The sequence below is a fragment of the Phaenicophaeus curvirostris genome, chromosome 2 (genome assembly GCF_032191515.1).
Source record: "Phaenicophaeus curvirostris isolate KB17595 chromosome 2, BPBGC_Pcur_1.0, whole genome shotgun sequence".
Taxonomy (NCBI): domain Eukaryota; kingdom Metazoa; phylum Chordata; class Aves; order Cuculiformes; family Cuculidae; genus Phaenicophaeus; species Phaenicophaeus curvirostris.
Window position 1 is genome coordinate 88,013,031 of NC_091393.1, and position 24,357 is coordinate 88,037,387.

General features: G+C 44.1%; 1 protein-coding gene across 1 annotated transcript; it reads left to right on the forward strand.

Moving 5' to 3' along the window:
• The first annotated feature begins 11,304 nt into the window (after positions 1 to 11,304).
• On the forward strand, positions 11,305 to 21,649 carry LOC138718347 (THUMP domain-containing protein 2-like). The gene is made up of 10 exons (XM_069852790.1): positions 11,305 to 11,422; positions 12,160 to 12,292; positions 12,914 to 13,320; positions 14,491 to 14,568; positions 15,702 to 15,754; positions 16,061 to 16,148; positions 16,654 to 16,725; positions 17,281 to 17,395; positions 19,128 to 19,245; positions 20,822 to 21,649. The coding sequence occupies exons 1-10, from the start codon at positions 11,327 to 11,329 to the stop codon at positions 21,138 to 21,140; spliced, it is 1,479 nt and encodes a 492-aa protein (XP_069708891.1). The 5' UTR covers positions 11,305 to 11,326; the 3' UTR covers positions 21,141 to 21,649.
• Positions 21,650 to 24,357: the final 2,708 nt, after the last annotated feature.

Consider the following 24,357-nt stretch of genomic DNA (forward strand, 5'->3'; position numbering starts at 1 on the left):
TGCCACAACAGATATTTCTTTCACTGCCACTTTGAAATGAGCAAGAAGAGGAAAAGCAAATCTGGGGCCATATCAAAGTTTGCCATGCAGCCAGACCCAAAGCTGCCATAGGCAGCACAGCTAAGAGCAGCCAGGCACACAAAGAAAGTATTTGTGCTAGCCAGGGACGAACAGGGACCAGCGCACAACTTTACACCTCTTCTCCGCATTGATCCCGTGCTAGATTGAGGGGACAGGGGAACTCGGGAAGGGCTACATTTCTGTTGTGGCTTTGGGGTCCTCTACATAGCAAGGATTATCTTCATGAATTTGTCCTCTTAATTCTGCACTATAACAAGGAGAAAAGTTTACGCTTCTGAGTTTAAAGTTCACATCTTCCCCTCTGGGCTGCTGTCCATAGTGCTTTTGACCAAGGGCCAGACATCACCTAGCACAACTTTGTGCCTATCATGATGGATGCTACCAATGCCTTTGGAATAGCATGAACGAGCAGACCTACTGTGTTAGGAAGGGTAGTTAAGTCCCTGCTTGCAGCCTGCTGTCTTGCAGTACTTGTGAACTGTTCGTGTTGACATGACTTCCAATCCTACATTTTGATTCTAAAAAGCCTCCAGTGAAAAGTTCCTCATTAGCTCCTTAGTTCCTGCCTCTTCTAAAGTGTCTTCTTCCCGAGCTGATTCCACCAGATAGCAGCACAAGCCTAGGAATCTGCTGACCTTCTTTGCTTTGACCTGGATTCCTTTTAAAGCTACCTGCTACATCAACACAGACATACCTTTTAGTAATGGAAGACAAAGTCCACCTTGGCTCGGGACTAAGCAATTCGTATCTGCATCCAAGCCTTACAGCTGACTGTGGGTTAAACTGTCTACCTGGTAGCTATATAGTACCCACTACCAGTATGCAGAAAAACTGTCCCTACTTTTCTCTCCGTAGTATGTGCTGTTATGTCTCTTTAACTGTCCTGTACAAGTGATATACAGTAAATACATGCCAGCAATTTTTGCAGGATGCGCCCTTAGGAGAGAATGAGGGATTGATGGTATTACTGCAGAACATGGATTCAACCTGTGTGGGCCTGTTTATTGCAAGTATTTTCATTTCCACCAGCTCTTGGGCTCCATGAGGGAGTTAGAGGGGGAGCTGGGAGTAAATATACCCAAGAGGACATGCTGTGTGCAAGCGCTCACGAAAACTAGACCAGCATGGCAAATAGCTTAACTGCTAAGTTTCGCCCCAGCAATGAATTACAGTGAATGAAAAATATAATTCATCCTGCATCTGCCTCTTCTTTCCTCCACCTCCTTTTCTAGACGCTTGGGAAAGGCATTGTGTGTCTTGTAGCTAATTTTGGTCTTGAGTTTGGGCCCAGTAATTTCCAAAAGCTAAATCAAGACTATGGACACTATTTGTGAAGATAAAAGAGACTTCTGTGTGATAACACAGCTTAAGGGCTTGTCCTTAAACTGCTCACTAAGGGTAGACTGAAATCCTAGTCTATTGATCTGGGGGCGGGGAGGGGTGTGGGGTGTGTGTGTGTGTGTTAAACTGTGGAAATAATATGGACTCAGAAAACTGCATCTTTTGTCCCATGGGGCAAATGGGCTATACCAGCCACTTCACACCCTTTCTGTGCTGCTGATGGCCAAGTCCACATTCTCCATACGGTAAAGCAGAAGTTCTGAACCCAGCGGCATTGGGAGAATCTCCATAGGAATCTAAACAGGCTGGACCAATGGGCTGAGTCCAATGGCATGAGGTTTAACAAGGCCAAATGCCGGGTCCTGCACTTGGGGCACAACAACCCTGTGCTGTGCTACAGACTAGGAGAAGAGTGGCTGGAAAGCTGCCTGGAGGAGAAGGACCTGGGGTTGTTGGTTAACAGCGGCTGAACATGAGCCAGCAGTGTGCCCAGGTGGCCAAGAAGGCCAATGGCATCTTGGCTTGGATCAGAAACAGTGTGACCAGCATGTCCTGGGAGGTTATTCTCCCTCTGTACCCGGCACTGGTGAGACCGCTTCTTGATTACTGTGTTCAGTTCTGAGCCCCTCACCACAAGAAGGATGTTGAGGCTCTGGAGTGAGTCCAGAGAAGAGCGACGAAGCTGGTGAAGCACCAGGAGAACAGGCCTTACGAGGAGCGGCTGAGAGAGCTGGGGTTGTTTAGCCTGGAGAAGAGGAGGCTGAGGGGAGACCTCATTGCCCTCTACAACTACCTGAAAGGAGGTTGTGGAGAGGAGGGAGCTGGCTTCTTCTCCCGAGTGACAGGGGACAGGACAAGGGGCAATGGCCTCAAGCTCTGCCAGGGGAGGTTCAGACTAGATATCGGAAAGAAATTTTTCACAGAAAGGGTCATCGGGCACTAGAACAGGCTGCCCAGGGCAGTGGCTGAGTCACCATCCCTGGAGGTGTTTAAAAGAGGGGTAGATGAGGTGCTCAGGGACATGGTTTAGTGGCAGATAGGAATGGTTGGACTCAATGATCCGGTAGGCCTCTTCCAACCTGGTGATTCTATGATCTCTAGCAGAGGAGGGGGAGGAACAGTAATGGAGAGTGCTCGTGTTCTTGTGCTGACTGCATGTTCCACCCCTGTAAGAAAAGCAGACCAGCTGATGGCTAAGCCTTTAATTTATGCATTTGACATCAAGTATGTTAACAAGAAATTGAATTGATGGGTTTGATCATCTTACAGTGGACACAATTCATAATAAAATACTTTTCTTTTGGCAAGGAGAATTAAAGAAATAAATTCATTTTCAGACCTACAAAATGTGTCAATAGCGCCCACTTTGCAAGGTTCATTTCTATAGTATTAATTGATTGACTTGGCTTTAGACAGGATGGAAAAGGATGAAATCAAGGAACATTACTGCCATGTATGTTTCTCTGTGCACCAGTTTATAAAACCTGAGAAGTAACGGGTCCTGCAATAGCTTTTCCAGTTTTCATTTCCCACCACTATCCTTTCCACACACACATGCATACTCTGAAATCAAACGAGGTACTAACAAGATTGTGCTTGACCCAAAATGAAGTGGCACCACTTCTTTTCTTTCTTTTTTTTTTTTTTGACGAGGCAATAGGCAATAAGATTAGTAGAAAGGTAATTGAGTTTCTAGACCTTACTGCAAGAACTGTTTAGGTACTTCATCCTACAGATAATAACATCATGGAACTGATTCCTTCTTCCACACCTTGTAGTGCTATGCTTTTTTTCAAATCTGGTTCCAAGGCTAAATGTTATTACTGAAGTTAGTCTTTCAAATTTGATTTAAATACACAAGCCTGAGGTTGAGCTGCCAACATTTGATTGCTTTCAAAATGAATGGGGTTTTACAGAAGCCGTTGCATGTTTTCTTGTAATTTTTGTCAGCAGAAAATGCCACAGATTTCTCTCTTTTATGAGTTTCTCTGAACAAGAATTATTGAATGAGCAAAGTTTTGGGTAAAGCTGCATATAGATTCAGAAGTCTTTTTGCAAAGTTAGAGAGTAGAGACTATAGAATATATATTCCTGAGAAAGGTTTCTTTTGTCTACATATGTGTAGGAGACAGTAGACAAGTTCTTTGTAGCAGGCATCAAGGAAAACAAGAAGATGACACTCTTCTGCTGTTCTCTTTTCCACTATCAAGATACTTTTGTTTTAAAAAAGTATCAATCCAGTTCTGCTTCATTTTTCTATTTTTTCCTTCTTGTTTTAATGTAAAGGCTGAGATACCTAATTAAAAATATGTATTTATCAGATTAAATTATCAGTTCTCTGCCACTGTGCCCTTTTTTTGCTGATGCTTTTTGCTTTTTTTGCTGATCCTTGCTCTTAGTGTCAGAGCCAGCTGCCTGCCTGGATCTCAGTTCTGCTTTTAAGTTTTTGGGAGGTCTTGGGTATTCTTAAACTAAGTAGAAAAAGCAGAAAACAAGGTCTTTGCAGTCTAGGATGTTTGATTTTTAAAATAATACTTGTAGCTTGAAACAAAATAAGTCTTTGTTTGTTCAAACAAAATGTTTTGATCAGAAATTCTTAAAATCCACATTTCTAAATAGAACTAGATTCTCTTCACCTCAAGTTGTTCAGTTATAGTCAACATTTTCCTATTGAGCAAGGTACATGTTTCACTTAAGCAGTTCTAAAATTTCCTGAAGCCATGGTCCCCACAAGGAACGTGCCCCATTTCCTGGCATCAAGGAACTGGCTTTAGGACACAAACATTCCTTTTGGTGAGCACACATGGAGTCTTTCCAGCTGGGGAGAAACAAAACCAGAAACTACTAAACTCTTTAAGGATCACCATGATCAGCCATAATTACTGATAAAGTGTCAAACAATTATGCAGATCACAACTGCAACTGGGTGTTCCCCCTTAGGTTTATAACTTTTCCAGGGGAGGCTGTGGTGACTGACAAGACCAGCAAGTGGGGCAGAAACAGAAGAGAAGGGTTGATAACGTATCTGCATATATAAAAGAGAGAAGGAGGCAATATTCGGAAAAGAAGTCTATTCATTTAGAAGTCAGGAATCAAAAGGAGCAGGACTGGTCATTTCCAAATAAACATGTTGCATTTTAAGTGACACTTTGCTTTGGCGTTTTCTTTTGATTAGTTGAAGTGGTTGCTGAACATACTAGCTTTTAAAAAATATACTGTCTTTACTGCCTATTTTTTTAATATACCTTGCAGGGACTTAAATTGTGAGCTCAGAAGTGCTGGTTCAGCCTGAGGGTGAGGGAGCAATAAGTCAGTACTGGGAATTTGAAATGCTACAATTCCTCAAATATTTTGTATACATTTAGTTCATAGCGTCACTCAAAGACATATTCAAAGCCTTGAAGAAACTGGCAAGAGAGACGAGGTCTTCAGTGATGTTTCAGTGCCTAATCCTACAGGAATATAATGAGAATGTTGGTCCCTATTTTTAATGTTATGTCTTGAGCTCTAAGTCACTCAGAAAGGTTTTTAACATGGAAAGACATTCTTTGTGTTTTAAGTGCCAGATGTACAGAATTTCTCAGCAGTCTTTTGCTTTTCTCAGCAAAAAAAAAAAAAGGATATTCAGTGAGTATGGCTGTCTGCCCATCTACATATATTTGTTCCTCCTGTAAGTTATAGAAAAATATTATTTACTGTGTTGTTTGTAAAATGTAAGAGCTAACATGCCAGAAGCTAAAGGACTTCAGCAAAACAATTTTGACATGGGGAAATTTCAGGGGAAACTGCAACTTCACAAACTAAAAAGAAACTTTCCTCTGTATCACCACCCATTAAAAAAAATTCACTTCTTTACTGGCACCACATTGCTCAGAGAGGCTGTGGAGTGTCCACCCTTGGAAATATTCAAAAGCTGTCTGGACATGGCCCTGGACAATCAGCCCTGACTGGCCCTTCTTGAGCAGGGGGATTGAACCGACTGATCTCCAGAGGTCCCTTGCCACCTCAACCACTCTGTGAGTCCGTAAATGTGGCTGTGTGTTTTATGAATGACTGTTGCTTTCAAACTAAAGAGAAACAGTTTCACAGCTTCACTGGGTAGCTGGTGGTTTTCCTCCTCCTCTCCAACAGTGCACCTTCCTTATCCACGTTTTAGATTCCTTGAGCTTTAATAGTAAGTTTTAAGTCATGTTGAATCTAGCAAAACCTTCCATACCACTAACTAGCGAATGTGGCTTTTTCCAGAGCAGCTAATGCCCATACAATATCTGTAATTTCATGGTGCCTGATTCTGTCCCTTACAGGATGCTGTTCTCCAGCTGCTGATGGTTTTGCCAGTCTTCAGGCAGTTAGGCTGAAATTTCCCAGGTTTTGTTTCTTCCTTAGGCTCTTTTTGGAAAGCAAAAACACTGAAAACTCTTCTGGATATCCAACAACAGATACGAAATATGTCATCTTAGAGACGCTGAAAATTCTTAGTTTTTCTTGGAACTTGTAAGCAGAACTTCAGCTTTGGCAAGACAACAGATCATCTCCTTTTTAGCTAACGTGGGCTTTGTCATCAATCTAAATAATTGTTAAATTTGACCAATCTCTTTGTATCTGAAAGCCTCAATTCTAGCTGTTCCAAAGCAACCTAAACTTTTGAAATGTAGTCTGACAAACGCTTCTTAGAATGATTTGCAAGTGTATAAATGCCTTTAGCACGTTATAATTGGCCCAATATTTTTTTCTTGTTTCAGAACTTTAAATGAATCTCCACTTATGAAGCAGCTATCCCTTTCTTCTGCCCCCAAAAAAGCATAATTAAGCATCTTCCAGAGAGGCAATTGGGAAGCTGTGGTTAGGCCAGCCCATGCAGGGAGACAGAGCCCTGCCCCAGCTGCTGTGCAACAGAGCTGCTTCTTCCAAAGTCGCCTGGATGATCCATAAGCAGCAGAAAGACCCAGAGCCAGACTTTTACAAGTCACCTGGAGGACTCTTGGCAACTTGGCCTTTCCCTTATTTGTTCTCTCTATTCTTATCTTCATTGATGATGATTTCCAGTGGTGGGGGTTTGTTTATTGTGTGATGTGATGTGATTCTTGTTTCTCAAATCTTGGAGTTGCATAGCAGAAACATCTGCTACTTTGACATGGTTAACGAGCAGTACATCAAACAACATCAACATTTTTAAATGTAAGATTCTAAGAGTACTTAACATTTCTAGCAGTATGTAAAGCAAAAGACAACACTGCACGCCTCACCAGAACCTCTTCTTCTTACCACAGAACCAATAAATATTGCATCATCTTTCTTTTCACATTACAGTCACAGTGCTTGACTCAGGAAAGGAAAGGTAATTGTCAGTTCCCTGTATTACCGTCATATTCACATGAAATCTTATTCATGAACAATATCCTAACTTTGAATAACACTTCTGAAATCTCTCGAGAGGCCAGAACTGAATAATACTGAAGCAATTATTGAAATGTACTAATTACAATGAAGGTTACCAATATCTGTTTCTTCCACATTTTTGGAAAAAAAGAAATCCCACTCTAGAAATGCTTCAAAGATGAAGCATTAGGAGGGAGCTGGGCTCTTCTCCCAAGGGACAGGGGACAGGACGAGAGGGAATGGCCTCAAGCTCCACCAGGGGAGGGTCAGGCTGGACATTGGGAAAAAATATTTCATGGAAAGGTCACTGGGCAGTGTCAGAGGCTGCCCAGGGAGGGGGTTGAGTCCCCTTCCCTGGAGGGGTTTAAGGGATGGGTGGACGAGGTGCTGAGGGACATGGGTTAGTGATTGATGGGAATGGTTGGACTCGATGATCTGGTGAGTCTCTTCCAACCTGGTGATATGATGATGATGATGATGATGATGATGATGATGATGATGATGATGAAAAAAAAAAATTTCAGTGTATTAGTGGAACCAAACTTTGTGCAGCAGAACCAAGTTTTCTGTTAAAACAGCTTTTACAACATTATCATAGCTAATATTACTAGAGGGACAAAAAATACTGACTGTGGAGGATTTTTCATTATACTGAAGTCTCCAGACATGGCCCAAACAGAGACCATTACTGTCATTTCACATTCATATCAATCAGTGTTCTATCCTTACCTTGCATTCTGCTTTTCATGTTGTCATCAGATATTGAAATAGAAATGTGAAAGGTTTCCTTGGGGGCATGGATTGGGGAGGGAGAGGGAGTAATTTAGAGGAGATGTTTAAGGGAACAGGATGTGAGAGAACAGTAGAAGCCACATTTTGGAGAGAGCAGAGAACTTAATATCAAATGCCCTTTAATTCTGTATTTAAAAAAATAGAAAAAATGAGTGAGGAGTAGTAAAAGAATATAAAAAAAATAGAAAAGATGAGTGTGCTCATTTGTAGTCAGTGAACCAAGTGAACCAAATAGAAGAAAATGCATCTGAAAAAGAAAACAATTAAGGACAGAAAAAAGAATTTTAATTTTTCATTCAATGTATCGTGCTTTTAAACAGGGTTAACATGTGCAGAATGAAAATACAAAGTTACACTACCTATTTATTACAAGGGAACTGTCACCTCGTGATGCTAAGAAACACATAATTTTGTTGTTTAATAATTTTCTCTTCTATCAGTCCCTTGAGACAGGGATAATAAAATTCTAGCTATGGATTTTTGCACCCATGTGCGCAGAGTAATGCTATATATAATTACAGATTACATAGCTGATTAATGGTGACTTTGTGAGTCACACAAAAGGATAATGAGCCATTTCTTTAATAAAAAGTGTTTCATGAGTGACTTTTCTACTATTCCTTTCTCATTTTAAACGGATACATTATATATATGTATATATGATTTTCTACATTTCCAGAAAAATACCTCATGTATTAGGCCACACCTACCAATTTATGAATCACTGGCTTTTCTGATTTTCCTTAATTGTTAGTTTAATAACACAAGATGTGAAAAGACAGTCAACAGCATGTCAGATAAAATGTCAGTAGCAGCTTACTGGGAGTGAAATCCCAGCAGTACAGTTTCACTGCAGGCTTCTTCATAGAACTCTTTTGCCTTAATGCAATTTTGTAGTCTATTCCTGTTTAAGTGGAATTCTCAGCTCACATAGAAAAGACTTAATTTTAAAATTCAGTATTGTTATAATATACAAATAAAGAATATGTAAACTATGACTTTACCTCCTATTACCTGAATTGGTTTATGTCTTTCTTTCAGAATTCATAGGATTAAAAGACAGATAGACTCATGTTTTCAAACAGCTGGGGTGATGTTTTCGGTTTAGAAGTCTTCAAAATGAATAAATAAGCAGTTTGTTAATATATTACAGCATTTCTCTAATGTCAGAAACATTATGTTCTACAATAAAAAAAATCTTGCACTTCTGCGTTTCTCCATTTCCCCCTTGTTGCCTCATTTATCGGACCTCTCCACCTGGTATCCATACGGTACTGGTACACTTCTCAGAAGGCGCTCAGCAGCAAACTCCAGACTGTCTACTTGCATTTGTCACACACAGATGTTCAAGTTATTGTTTCCTTCGGCCACCAGGTTGTGCTTCTAGAGAAAGAACCTAGTTCCCAGCTAATTAATAACCTTTTCTTTTCTAGTCAGGATCACAGAGCTGAATTGATAGCCTAAACTGGAGTGAAGTGGTACGGCTTAATCTTACCTGTGGCACTTAATGCCACAAATATGCTAGGTTTGCTTACAACATAGCACAGATGCTTTAATAATTTACAGGCCTTCCTAAAGACCACAACATAAAAGATAAAAGAGGATATGGAGGGTTGAGTGCGCTTTTCTTTAATCTCCTTTGTTATATTGAAAGTAGCCAAAGGCTGAATGACAGCTTTGCTTAAATCCTCTCCTGATTTTCAGGGGCTTTGGGTGTTGGGCTATAACATTAACTGCATTCTTTTTAAGGTACGTCACTCTAAGTCATAAATTATTAATTCTACTTTTTCCTTCTGAAAAAAGAAGAATATTTCCCAACTAAGGCATTGTATAAGGCGGTAAACAGGATTCTTGCTTGTTGCATTTCCAAAAGAACTACATACATTCTAGCAAATTGCATTTTACACCAACTTTCCAGGCATTTATTCTCCTTGGTATTATCTTACAGAATAAAACCAACAAATCATAAAGCTGTTTTCCAAAGTTTAAAAAGGGCTTTTTTGCTACGGTTTATTTCACGTGTCATAGAATCATAGAATCGTTTGTGTTGGAAGGGACCTTAAAGATCACCTAGTTCCAACCCCGCTGCCATGGGCAGGGACGCTTCTCACCAGACCAGGCTGCCCAAGGCCTCATCCAACCCGGCCTTGAACACCTCCAGGGACGGAGCAGCCACAGCTTCCCTGGGCAACCTCTTCCTGTGTCTCACCACTCTCATGGTGAAGAAATTCTCCCTTATGTCTGCTCTAAATCTGCCCCTTTCCAGTTTCATAGAATCATAGAATCGTAGAACAACCAGGTTGGAAGAGACCCACCGGATCATCGAGTCCAACCATTCCTATCAAAATAGTTTATAGGCATTGCCCCTAGTCCTATCACTACAAGCCCTTGTAAACAGTCTCTCCCCAGCTTTCTTGTAGCCCCTTTCACGTACTGGAAAGTACCTGCTGGCCACGCTTCTTTTGATATAGCCCAGGATACGGCTGGCCTTCTGGGCTGTGCGTGCACATTGCTGGCTCATGTCACGCTTCTCATCAAACAAGCACCATGAAGTCCTTCTCAACAGGGCTGTTCTCAATCACATCATCCTGCATCCTGTACTGAAATTGGGGATTGCCCTGCCCCAGGTGTATGTTGTATTGTAATGTATTTGTGATATATTTGGGTTGTAATGGGTTCTGTACTGTATTGTATTTTGCATTTTATTTTAATTTGTGTTGTATTGTAGGGTAGGGTATGGTATTTAGGGTTTGGTGCTTTGTACGGTGTAGTGCGGTGTTTTATATGGTATGTATGGAAATGTTTACTATGGTATGTTGTCTATTGTATGGTATGGTTTGATAGAATATTTTGCATGGTATGGTAATTACAATGGTATGGTATGGATTTTGAAGCCAGTATGGTGTGTTTTGTATTGTGTGTATGGTACCTTTTGGATGCTATGGTTTCTACTGTGTGGCATGGCTGGTTTTCTGTGGTTGGTAGGAATGGTATGCTAAGGCATTTCTGTCATCTGTATGGTCTGCAACGGTATTGCATTTTGTGCTGCGTGCATGGTACGGCATGGGGTACGGCATGGGGTACGGCATGGCATTGCGTGGCATGTGTTGTGATGCATTTTGCAGGTTGTGTGATGCACAAGCAGGTTGTGCTTATGATATGGGATGGGATGCTGTGGTGTGGTATGCTATACTATGCTATGGCATGGCATGGCATGGCATGGCATGGCATGGTAGCTAGAAAGCTGCCTCGAGGAGAAGCACCTGGGGGTGTTGGTTGATGGCAACTGAACATGAGCCAGCAGTGTGCCCAGGTGGCCAAGAAGGCCAATGGCATCTTGGCTTGTATCGGAAACAGTGTGACCAGCAGGTCCAGGGAGGTTATTCTGCTCTTGTACTCAACACTGGAGAGGCTGCACCCTGAATCCTGTGTTCAGTTCTGGGCCCCTCACCACAAGAAGGATGTTGAGGCTCTGGAGCGAGTCCAGAGAAGAGCAACGAAGCTGGTGAAGGGGCTGGAGAACAGGCCTTATGAGGAGCGGCTGAGAGAGCTGGGGTTTTTTAGCCTGCAGGAGGCTGAGGGGAGACCTCATTGCTCCATCTAAGGACCTGAAAGGAGGTTATGGGGAGGACGGAGCTGGCCCAGAGCGGTACCGCCCGCTAGGAAGGGGAAGGCGCCGCCGCCCCGCCTCCCGCCCCGCGTGGGCCCCGCCCCCTCCCCGCCCCGCGTTGCGATGGCGGCGGGCGGCGGGCGGTTCTTTTGCACGGCGGGCAGGGGGCTGGAGCCCTTCTTGGAGCGGGAGGTGCGGGCGCGGCTCGGCGCCTCCGAGGTGAGGGCCGGGCGGGGAGGAGAAGGGGAGGGGAGGGAAGGGAGGAGAGGCGGGTGGCCGGCGCAGGGGTGGGACGTGTCCCCTCGGCCCCCGCGGGGTCGGGGGCGGCGCTGCCTCCCCCGCGACGGGGCCAGAAGGGGCCGGGGGGAGGCGAGAGGGAGCGAGGGAGGCGAGAGGGGACCGGCTGGGGCGAAGGGGGGGCCCGCGCTGGAGGGGCGGCTGCTCGCCCCGAGCGTGCTGGGTGGGTTGAATTTGGGAGATGACAGGTCGCCGTCGGCTTTGAGGATCAAGTTTAGCCGTGGTTCTAACCGAGAAAAGACGCAGCTTCCCCCCAGCCCCCTGTGCCTTGACCGGTTTTGAGGTTTTGCAGCGAATTGGCCTCTGTATTCCTCGTGCGTCCCTCGTCACAGCTGGGTCAGGAGAACTACCCCCAGGCGTGAGTTCAGGCTTCAGACCTTGCAGGACCGAAGTCAGCTCGATGAATAGGGAAGAGATATTTCCTTTCAGAAAGAACAAACTGGTGAACTTTAGTCTGAGCTTAATCGATGCGCGTCTTTGATTCTTGGGAAGTGTCCCCTGTCTCTAATCCTGGACCCAGAGGGGCCAGGGTGGAGAAGGGCCAGGGGAGGAGGGGGGACCCGGGGTTGAGGGGCTGCTGCTCGCCCCAAATGTGCGTTTGTTTGGGGTGGCCAGCTGCACATCTCCCTGCCACGATCGGAGCTTGTGTTTCCCTGGAGGTGGTCAGCGTCCCTGGAAAGGTCTTCTTCAGCACAGAGGCAAAGCTGGCTGAGCTGAGGGAGCTCCGGTCTGGAGAGCGGCTGTTCCTGCGGCTCCACAAACAGCCCCCGCTCCCCGTTTCTAGGGAGAAAGGTAAGGCTGGCACCAGCTCCTTCTCTCGGGTGTACTTGGAATCGTGAACCCCGGTGGGAGTCATACAATCATAAAACAATATGGGCTGGAAGGGACCTTAAAGATCATCTAGTTCCAACCCCCATGCCCTGAGCAGGGACATCCCACTAGATCAGGCTGCCCAAGGCCCCATCCAGCCTGGCCTTGAACACCTCCAGGGATGGAGGACTTGATTCTGAGCTGAATCGATGTGTGTCTTTGATTCTTGGAAAGTATCCCACGTCTCTAATCCTGGACCAAGTGCTTTCTGGGGAGGATGGCATGGTTGGCTGGCCCTCTGTCCCTGGGAATGGTCCAGTTTTTTTAGAGCTGCTGAATTCTTCTGCAGAATACAATCCTTGCACAATTTCATCTTGGTTCTGCAGAGCTTCTAATCAGAGGGATGCCTTGGTCTCTGCTGGTGGCATGTGTGGGTACTGAGAGCTCGGTTGTGCCTGTGATGGCAGTGATGCCTGCTGCTGTGGTTCCTGGATTCACACACAAACAAAATTTGAACACCGTCTGTTAACAGCTGTTCTCAATCTGTAGGAAAATCAAATTCTGAGACTGTAGTACTTAAGCTGAAACTACTTTTTCTTCCAGGGAAGATGCTGCATGAGATTAAAAGCCTTGTCACTGAGGAACCAAAGTCTTGGCTGGATGTAATCTCTACTTGGAGGAACCTTCGTGGGTGCGAGGGGAAAAAAGATGTGCTTCCAGAAAACAGGTTGCCTCTCAAGAGAAAATCAGAAGAAGAGACAAATATTGTAACTAAAAGGCAGAAAGCAGAACAAGTGAGAGAGCCTGAGGAATGTCAGGCAGAAGATGGAGAGAGTTATATGGTACCTGAGAGAAAGAGCGACCAGAACTGTGGGACTGAAAGCCAGGCTTCCTTAGAAGACCTTTCCAAAAGCAGCAAAGAGGAAGCTGTTGCAAATGAGGAATTTGGCTTCAGTTTCAGAGTTTCTTGTCGCTGTAGTGGAGCAATTGCCAAAATACTTACTTCGCAGGTATGCTCAAGTATCTCTGTTTTAAAGTAATTTACCAAAGGGGAAGGGAGATGTGTAGTTTCGTTTGTCATTTCAGTTGTGTTGTATGTTTTAGAATAATAAACTGCTGGAGGTTTTTCTGTATTTTCTCAACCAAGCCCTTAATCTGCATTTGTTTTAAATAAGTAGAAATGCTAGGGTTGCTGTTAATTTCTGGGCTCTGTTACCCTGAGTATTTTTCAAATCAGTGCCTTTTATTGAGGATAAGTTGAGGTACTTGGGCTTGTGGAGCTTGAGAAGTGATCTGATACTAGCTTACAGCTACTTAAAAGGGCCCTTGCAAGGACTGTGGAGCCAAACTCCTCTCAGTTGTGGCAGAGGGTGTAAAAGAAAGGCACAGGCCAGAACTTGCGGGTCGGTGGGCTCTGACTGGGTATTGGGGAGTGTTTGTTCCCTAGGAGGGCAGTGCAGGCCTGGGAGGTGTCACAGGGAGTGGATCTTGGCCCTGGGAGAGAGTAGTGGCGTAGAGGACTTCCAGGGGCCCTTTCCATCTAGCACTGATCCCATCTGTAATAACTTTCTGCTGTGAGGGGAAAAAAAATAAACAAAGCTCTGTGTAGTTTCAATTTCTGTAGATTTCTCTTACTTGAAGACAGCAGTGGTTTAACTAGATTGTTTTTTTTTTTCTTGCTGAAGCTAGGAACGTGGGCAGGTGGGACGCGTGAGCCTGCCAACATGAATGTTTGCTTAAATTTGTGTCATGTTTCAACTCTTGCACTCTGAAAGTAGTGAGAGCTTTCTAGATGCCATAGAAGCATTAAAATTGTGAGTAGCAGTTGCGTGTTTGGAGACTTCCTCCTGGGTGATCTAGTTTATGTCCATCAGAAATATTTTTAGTGCATGTTCTATAATTCCAAAAGTGATGACAGCTTTTATTGTAGCTTGGGCGGGACTTAAACTTCAGCCTCTCACACTCCAGCTAAGCGATAATCCCTTTGTCCTTTGGTGTGTTTGCTCTACTCCCTGTGTCCTGTTGTCCGTTTTTGGGGCTTTGTAGGAATTAATCTCATAGGGATAAAGAGAGGCCCGTTCTTTTGGCAGGTACTTGAGGATTGTGCAGTTGAGGCTGAAATGGGTAGTTTTTTTAAATCTGTTGGTTTTACTGCCCGTGTCTGTTCTTCCCCCTTGCAGGAGATCGGAAGAGCCGTTGGCATAGCGCTCATGAAGCAGTTTGGGTGGCGGGCTGATCTGCGGAACCCTGATCTAGAGGTAGTAGTGCTTGTCTGCTAGATGGCTTCTTGCTTCTTCCAGAATTGCTCGCAATATCTTTCATTTTGTTCTTTGCTCCCTTTGCACATGGGATGGTGGCCTCTCTCTGTCTTTCTGCTGCTGAATTTAGAAATCATTGGGTAGCACTGAGCTAAAGTTTTCAGTAGACACTGTGTGAGTGCCTTCCCGAGCACTTAAATACTGGAATGGCCAGCATGGCCCCCCTCTGAGGGGAAGGATCCATGCAGGTGATGGTTCAGGATCTGGCCTGCTTGCAAAGTGCTGAACTCTGTGTTGAAAGCAGAGGTCCCCTGAGCTGTTGAGCAGGTAGTTTAGCCTCTACAGGGGAAGAGAGTGAGCGGGGAGGTTGTGTTCTTGAAGAACTTGAGAATGCCATTGATGGAAGAGCCTCCTCCCAGGGCTCGTCCCTCAAAGTAGCCTGCTTTAGGCATCCTCCACGGTGCAGGCTGTGTGGAGATCTTGGAAAGGTTTCATTGCCCTTGGCAAGCTGTTTCTTCATTTCTGTGCTTGGCCTGTGGAAGCTGCTCTCAGCACCGGTGCTGGGAGGTCTGAAACCATCTCTAAAAGCTCTGAGCTCATCTACTGGCTCTGTTTTTTATCGGCTGTGCGTCAAATACGGCCTTGTTGAGCCTGAAGTGGGGCTTTTGTTCCTGTCCAGATTTTTGCTATGAAACCATTTAAGTGCTGAGCACTGAGATACTTCAAAAGCATCATGGCTCTCTTAGGGCTCCATGGGGAGGGACTACAGTCATGCCAAATCTGTTGGGGAGCTCACTTGTCTTTTAAGATGCTTTCTGTAGGACAGGAGGGCATTTTCTTCAGCTGCCTATACTTCTGTAAGGATTACTCAGTTTTGCCTCCATCTGAAATGCCCCAAAAAATAAGCGTGTGTGTGGGAATAGCTGAGCGCTGGGATGCTCTCTTCAAGGAGGCATTCTGATAATTTAGTGTGCTTTCTTCCAATTAATCTAATTGTCCAAAGTGTATATTTTTGTTCTTAAAACTAGGATAAGAAGTTTGTAGAAACATCTTCTGTGTCTGGTTTAAATGAGTTAAAGCTATTGATGTGTCAGATGGAGAGTTTCAAATGTAATTTTTTTCCCCTCTTTCAGGTCTTTGTCCATCTTAATGACATTCACTCTGTGGTGGGGATTCCCCTTTTCAGGTGGGCGTCCTCCTCATCAGATTTGTTTTGTCAGTATCAGAACAGGCATAATTTCTAAATAGTCTTGCTGTTGACTGTGAGCGTTTATCTTCTGGTTTGATATTCACTGGACTGTCGTGTTAGTCTTGTGTTCTGTGTGGAGCTTATCTGCGCTTGTAGGCCAGACTTTGTGATGAGTTATGGATAAAAGCAAGCTGTCGTTTGTGTCTGTCTGCAGATCTGTCCAGGTCATTTATTCTTTCATATTACATGGGCTTTTCTGGGTGGTTGTGCTGTTGCCTAACATTGATTTTTTGCTACCTGCAGGCTTCCGTTGGCAAACAGACAGTATATCAAAACAGCAGGGCTGCGGTCAACAGTTGCATGGGCCATGGCATCTCTGGCTGAAATCAGGGTAAGCCAAATGTTCATGGCAAAGCTGTAGAGTCCCAAATGATGGAGGGGTTGCTGCTTATGGGGGCAGGAGCAGGGAGCTTTGAAGAAGTGTGGTGATTGTAGTGTCCCATGCGCTAAGACATGAATGAGGAAAAGGATTCACAGTTTTTTTCACTGTCCAGGCTTCAAATTTTGTTTGGGTTGCTCTTCCGAGGGGAAAATAGAAGCAAGTGTGATATTTTCCACAGATTAATTTGGTACCAATATCTGTCTGCAGTCCACTTTTAGTCGTTTCCACTAAACATCACCTCAGGGCTACATACATCGATGCATTGTCTCTAGTGAAACTACTAATGTGTTTTGCTATGTTCTCTTGCAAGCCAGTTGGGCCTGGAAAACCAGTAATTATTTTTACTTACACTGCACAGTGGGAATACCTAGGTGATCCATACGTCAGTAGTAAACTTTGTCCTGGGAGAGGAGTTTGTCTTGCTTGAGATACAATAACCCCTTTATTTTTGCAGGCAGGTGCCTTTGTGCTGGATCCCATGTGTGGGCTGGGAACGATACTTCTGGAAGCTGCTAAAGAGTGGCCTGTGAGTATCACAGTAGCAACAGGCAGGACCTTGTAGTTCCATCGGGAAAAAATGTGTGCAACCATTATACCAAAGTGCGTTACTGAAAAGCTAGAACCAAACCGGTCCTTCTGTGCCGTTGTTGAGAGTGTTTTAGGACAAACATTGCTCCGCAGGAAGCACAGGGTTTGTGCAAGACAGGCATGGACTTCTAAAAGTGCCTCGACTTATCCTGGGATCAGAGGTGTCAGTGGGACAGTACAGCCAGTTTCCACTATTAGAGGCAGCATGGCTGTTTGTAGCCATCTGGGGTCTTGCTGTTAGTACAGAGCCTAAATGTTTCTGTAAGTCACAAGTGTCTTGAGCAGACCAGAATACGGAAGGAGTCAAGAGTGCTCAAACTTCACCCAGTTCTCTGTCCTCTGAGTCTATGTATTGCTCTGTGGAATGGTAGTAGATCTCCCAGCAAGGGGTTTATCTTGGGAGAGGTGTGCAACAAGACAGTTCTGAGAAGCCTTTCTAAAATAAATACACCTGGTTCCCGTCCAAGTGACTTTTCTCTTTTTCTCTGAACAGGAAGCGTGTTACTGGGGTGCTGATCTAAGTGATTCACAGTTAGAAGGTGCAGATGAGAATCTTAGGACTGCAGGCTTGATGGATAAGATTGAGTTGCTTAAAGCTTCTGTGAAAGGTATGGCTGTAGGCTTTCCAAGTGATACATGTTGGAAATATTTTGTAGTTTTAGGATTACGCAGGTAACATAGGATCTCTTGAGGTTACGTGTAGTAGAGCTACCTCTTAATAAAAGAGCCAAGTAGTGACTGTAGTTCTAGAGAATGGATAATTTTTTGCTTTCCCCTCCCTGCCTCCTGCTCCCAGGAACTTTGGTGAGAATATACTCAGCAGAAGACAATGAAAATAATAATTGTCAGACATGGGCAGTAGTTGTCTGTCTGAATGGTAAAGTTTTGAATGCCACAGAGAGTACATACTATATAAGAATTCTTTGTCTTATGGGAAAACAGCAAGGACAGACAAAAAGTGGTTTGTAACTTCAATTTACCAGATAAGTAATTGCATTAAGATCAGCTAATTCGTTGATGTTTTGCAGTACGAGTATCTTAAATGACGATGCCTTTCTCCTGGAAGACTCTCTCCTGCTCATGCTCTCACTTCATAAGTTAATCAGGGGAGAACATAATAATTTAATGACCTTACTCTGGACCTCAAAGCCTGAATCTAAATTAGTCATTTATGAAATTTACACCAGACGAGAGCTGGGTGTTCTTCCCTGTGCACGGGTGATGAAGCGTTCATATTTTTTAAACTTGCAATGTATTTCTTATCAGAACTGTAAGAAATATTATGTGTTTTTTGTAAGAACATATATAGCTTTATTTCTTCTTTAAAAGCTGTGATTGTGCTGAGTTTCTAGGGTAACGGACAGTACTTTGATGTCAGGCTTTTCTAATACTGAACAAGTAACTGGTGTCTTTGTCACTGATCAGATGCTGTTATTTCTGCATGTGTTGAAGGACTGTAGGTAACTTGTCCTTCCATTTGTAGATAAAATTGTTCTAAAATTGTTGGGCTGCAAGTGTTGCTCCAAGGATGGTCCAAGAAACATCTCCTGCCAGTTCTGGAAAGGCTGGCATAGAATCACGACAGGATTTAGGTGAGAAGGGACTGCTGGAGCTCTTTAGTCCTGTCATCTGCTGGGAATGAGGCTAACCCTAAAGCTGGGTCAGGTTGCTGAGGGCATTGTCCAGTCGAGTTCTGAGCATCCTGAGAGATGGAGAATCCATAGTCTCATTGTTTGGCAAGCTGGCAAAGCCCTGTCTGGCCGGCGTAGCCTGGTATATGGCCAACCTTCATCACCACAAGGGTGCAGTGCTGCCTCATGGTCACAACAACGGACTGTTGTAGGATGCAGAAACTCTGGGAAGGTACTTCAATGACTCAAGCTCCAACAGAACCTAGGCGATTCTGATTGGAGAAAACGGGGATAGAGAAGAATTTAAAATGTGGTTCGTTGCCATTCATACATGTACTTAGTGTAAAATGCTTGCAAGCTTAGTTCTTCTTTTGTGTTTTTGCTTGTAAAGATTCCCTTGTGTTGAGAAGCAGCAGCTGATTTGGACCCATGCAGTCCCTTGTTTGTAGAGTCTTGTTATGGAGCAAACATATCCCCACTAACTAGGAGTCTGTGAGCTAACCCACACACTCATGCATTTGTCTCTTCTCGGTCTGCATTGGGTTGGTGGCTTTGTGATGCCATTTGTGAGGAAAGGTACAGAAGGAGCCATGAGTCTGGGTGCATAACCCGCAAAAGCGTTGGCAGGCAGTTTTGTAAGGTGCTTGAGGGCATAGCTGCTGCTCGTTTTCCACACAGGACGATTTAAAGACCTGCCTTTATTCTGCAGCATTGCCGTTGCCTTCAGAAAGCTTTGATGCTGTGATTGCGGATATTCCGTTTGGGAAGAAGTTCAAGATAACAAAAGTCTTTCAGCTCCTTCCAGATATTCTCCAGGAAATGGAGAGGTACGTGTGGCCCTTGACATGGTATACGTGTTTGGTGTAAATGTCATGATGGTTTGTGATCCTAAGTGTTCAGCCAGCTTCAGGTTTTCTTTATTCCAAACACACTCCAGTTTTTTAGTCGGATCCCGTGCAGCCAGTGAAAGTCCGAGTCCTTTAATTGTCCCTTGAAGGCTGTTGTGGCTTGTCTTGCAAGCTGTGGAAATGCTGGCGGCAGCACAAGCTGACAAGGAATGAGCTTGTTGTGTGGGCTACATTCGCGAATATTCTTTCCAAGGCACGATGGTTAAATGTTTGAGTCACACTCACAAATACCCTTAAGGCAGAAAGGAGAAAGAGGAGAGGATGACCTAGATGAACCTAACGCACGGCCAGGTGGATAAAGCGTCTCCGTTGAGGTCAGCTTGTATAAAATCATAGGCTTTCCTTTTGGGTTGACAATCAAGCTTTTACTAGCCTATATTGTTGGGAAGAAAGATGTCAGACCAGAAAATGGTGGTATCAATTTTCCTTTCTGTTAGTGTATATCCAGTTGGCCACCTGGTCTGCTTTTAGATGCCTCCTTTCATCTTTCACCCTGTTGTTTTGTAGCAGAGTTCAGCCAAACTAATAGCAGGCTGCTTCTATCAGGCAGTTCAAACCATGTGCTTCTTTATTTCTTTTCTTGGCTGAAAGGCTGACAGTCCTTTCTGTAGGACTGGTCTTCAGCAGTGTTCATTTTGCTCACCCAATGCAGGAATGCAGTGGGAAGGTGGTGAAGAAGGTGTGGTAGCTCCACAGAACAGCAGGGCAACCTTGTGTCAGCTTACAGTGACCAGCCCTCCCTTTGACTCTGCTTGTAGTCTGGTCTTATTTGCTCTGCTGGGCCACTCTAAGCAAATTATTTCCCTGGGAATGTGGAAATGAGGAAGGGACCGTTACTGTGAGAGCCCCACGAGTAAGACTGTTCAGTCCACTTGCTGTGAACAGAGCAAGGATAGTCCTATTTTCTCCTCTCTTTCAAAGCCAAGTGTCACGTCTGGTCATGTACTGTGAAAAATGGATTACACACAGTGATGAATTTTCCTCTGCTTCCTGAGTTTGCAAACCATTAAGGATCAGTGGAACAGAGAAAGAACAGACCTTTTAAAGTTTCCAAATGGAAAGGTCAGCTTCAGAATTGCCTTACCAATCTTCTGTTGCCCTGGGAAGCTGTTCCTTTGCAGAGTGGTGGAGGCTTATGCAACCGAAAACCAGTGTTTGAAATTGATACTCCCCTCAGTCCTTGAAATAATACCAAGAGGGGGAAAACAGAATCTACCTTCCCTGCTGATGCAGTGGAAAGAACTCCTGAGGCCAGAAATGTTTGGGAGTTAGGATAGGACCTTGTTCTCCCATTTAGAAAGAGTTATAAAGATAGGGAATTTAAACTCCATTTGGAAGTGTAGTTTATCGAGTTGAGCCATGAGCATTAACAGGCCTAGTGTTTTGTTGAATGCAAGTGCCATCTGAAGCGTCAGCAGTGTTGAGTTCTGCACAGATGAATGCATGTCAGGCAGAATGAACACCTAACCTATTTTTTTTCCTTTTTTTTTTCCAGAGTACTGCGTGTTGGAGGCACTATTGTATTGCTACTGAGCCAAGATCTCCATAAGCGCATTGATGGCGTTGCCAAGCATGCCAAAAGTGACTCTCCTATTGTCTTTGCTGATGGCGCAAGGGAAGCTGCCATTGCAAAAGCCCTGAATGTTGATGGGAACGCTTCCTCCTCAGTGAACGGTGTTGAAGAAGCTTCCGTCAGCAGCAGACAGACACGGTTTGGGTCTCTGGTGCCAGATGGTGTCTATGGAGTTAGTCTTGGAAAGACGGATGCTTTCATACACAAATACAAGAAGATCTCTACTGCTGGGAATCGGTAGCTTTCTTGCACTGTGTCAAAGTGAACTTGAATCCTGATACGCTTCAAGAGTAGCATGGCAGTGATCTGGTGGAGCCTTGTTGATCGGAACAAAGCCTGTGCCATCTGTTAGTCCAGCTCACTTTCTTTGGATATCGGAAGGTTCTGCTTTTCTCTCCTTCTTTTGGAGAGGTGGAAGATGCCTTATAATGCATCAAGTATTTTTACTGTAAGATATTGTAATGAGGTAGAGTCCTGAAATCCTTACTTAGACAAAACCTCTCAGTATTGGGAGGAGTTTCTTTGTGACAGAGACTTCATTTGCAGAACTGCAAACCCAAATGAGCTGCTATTAACTGTGACTGGATTTTCACCTTCAGCAGTGTTTTTAGGAAGTACATCTTGTCTGCAGGAGTCTCCAGCTCTTTTTGAGGGCTGGATGTGTACTTTTATTGTGTGTCCCTTGCAGTATTACTTGAAAGCTTGTTTCTGATGAGTTTGAAATGTTGTTATTCAGATCCCTTGGAGTAGAAAATAAACTATTTTCTGTGTTAATTCTTTGCAGTGTTTGTATGTGTGTGACGGGTGTGCTTTGGCTTTTTAGGGTGAAGAGACTTAGTTCTATCAAAAAGAATGATTTTCCTCACTCAGTAACGTTAGTCCAAAAGCACTGTGGAAGATGGAGAAACTTGCCAAGTTCAAAGTGACTTCTGTGAGCAAAGCAGCATGTGGAAAAATTCTCCTGAAGAGAGAGAGGTCTCAGCAATTCTTGTAGTCTCTGCAAAAGGTTTGTTGGAGGGAAGAATCTAATCCAAGGCTTCCCCATGCCTGCTGAGCTGACAGGGAAGTATTGGTATGGAGAAGGACTACGATTGCTTTCAGCTGCTATTTTGAACAAGCCTTTGCAACTTGGCAAACTGAGATGGACTCATGAATTGTGTTCCTCTGCTGTGATTAGCATGGAGATAGCAATCAGAACTGTCTGAGTTGGTATGGGCTTTTTTTCTTTTTCTTTATTTGAAGTTCATTGTTGGAGCCAGTTGGAAGCATTTTTTTATGCAGGTGCTTTCCACAACACACAGGCTCCAGTCTGAAGATGTTAGAATTTGAAGTAAGAGCCTGTGGTGCAGACTGCACTACGGAGACCCAGAGGGCAGGAGGATATGGGCCAGATTGGTAAGATCCTGCTGCAGTGACTTCTGCTGGTGAGCTGGTACCTGGAAACATTCTAGTGCACTGCAAGTCTGCTAGTATGGATTTCTGGCTTAAACCAATATATTTCTAATTATACGCCCCCCTCCCCAAGTCAGCTTTCAAAGAAGTTTTAGCGAAGACTATAATGAATGTGTCCCAAGAAAGGTAATGGATAACTTGTTTGTGCCATTAGTGCTCTATCAAATACATGCGGTCAATTATGGATCTTCTAACTGGCACCTGTGCAAGTTTGTTGTAGGAGGTGAAGCTTCACCTGGGTTTAGTTCTCAATGTGGCCTGGGGCCATAAAGAGTGGCTATAACACTTTTCAGCGAGGGGCAGAAAGAGAGGTGATATTTGGGTTTTTAAATTTTTTTCACGTGAAGTTGTGTGGCCACGATAGTGAAAATGTTAGTGTGGCAAAATGCTCATCTGAAGTTATGTAAAATACAGGGCTTAAAATCTGTTCCGTTGTCCAGAGCTGCCTCATCTGAAGACTGCTGGAAGTTCACAGTGAGTTTGAGTTACATCAAGCATCTTACAAAGTCGTGCCTGTAACAAAACAGAGGTGATGTGCAAATAGTTGGGGGGGGTTGAGCTGAGTATTCTTCAATGTTGCCAACAACATTTTCATTTACATGGCTTTGATTCCTGTGTCAATTTATGCCCTTAAGCAGTTGGTAGCCTGCTGTTCCCAAAGGCACTGGTGGCCTGTAATAAATCAGATTTTTTCTTCCTTTCTGGATTTTATGAGCCCTGGCAATACTGGTCTAGAGAATGGCCAGCTGACCTTTGATTCCTGAACATCTTGTCTCAGTTTGTGTCTCGCAAATATTTTGGGAAAAGAAATACATCAAAACCTTAGCTCCTGCTTCATTGGTGCCACTTTCTCATGTGTTGCCTCTATTCTCTGATACAGATAAAAGGAACTTCTGTTTTTGCTCTTCTTAATGTCTTTGCATCTTTGTTCCACCATGGGGATGAGCACTGAGTGGAGACCCTGCTGCCATCGGTGGAGTGGGCAAATGACTTTCAGGGAGAACTGCTGGAGAAAATTCCTTTTTTTACTGTTCTTTCCACAACCTACCAAGTTTGGACTTGTTGATTTTTGTAGGATTCCCACTGGTCTCGGGATCTTTCCACAACCATCTGCCTGCAAATTATTTGCAAATGCCAAACTCCCAGCATTGCAGAAGATTATTGCCACAGAAACGTACAGGGGGAGGTTTGAGATCAGGTGTGCCAGGAGTGAGCTGGCTTGATCTCTGAACACAGGAATCCACACGGCATTTATTTCCAGACTTCATTGCTGGCTACTTTTTATAGTGTTAGGGGTTTTTGCCTTCCACTTGTGATTCCACATCCAGCTCTGAAGCTGCCATGTTAAGAACCAATACCTTGCAGCATTGGGTGAGATCAGTCAATAAAAGGTATGAGCCCTTGAGCTCCTTAAGTGACTTAGATGAGAATATTAGCAGCTTAAAAGGTGGGTATGTATCTGCATCATTAAATTCTGTAATTCTGTCCTTTTTCAATTTGAAACTGGATGAAGGAAAAAGCAAAAGCAGAACTGGTCTTATGTGCCATGTGAAGGGAGTAGAGTGGACATGGCCTTCAGCGCAGGGGTGTTTCAGTTCCAAAACTCCCCTGGGTAGAGGAGAGGCTTGTGGAAATAAAGCTAAATGTGAGGAGAAATGGGACTGAATACCAACCCCCCCAGCAGGCTGAGTACAAGGCTTTAAAAACTAAGTTAGTGGAGATGCATCACAGCTGGGGACAGCACACTGTTCATCAGAAAAGAAGGCAGCAAGGGTATCTCACTCTGTGAAGTGGGGGATGGGATGTCTGGGGACAGGCATAGCCAATTCCTGTTGTCAGCAAGGACTGTGATTCCCTTGCAAGGGCTGTGGTTCAAATGCCCAGTTATTTTCCAAGATTAATTGCAGCTGCTGCTCTGACAATCCAGCCCTCCAGTTGACCTGTGCTCATTATAACATCATTGTTATATCATTATCATACTAAAATACACCCCTACACTTAAGGCT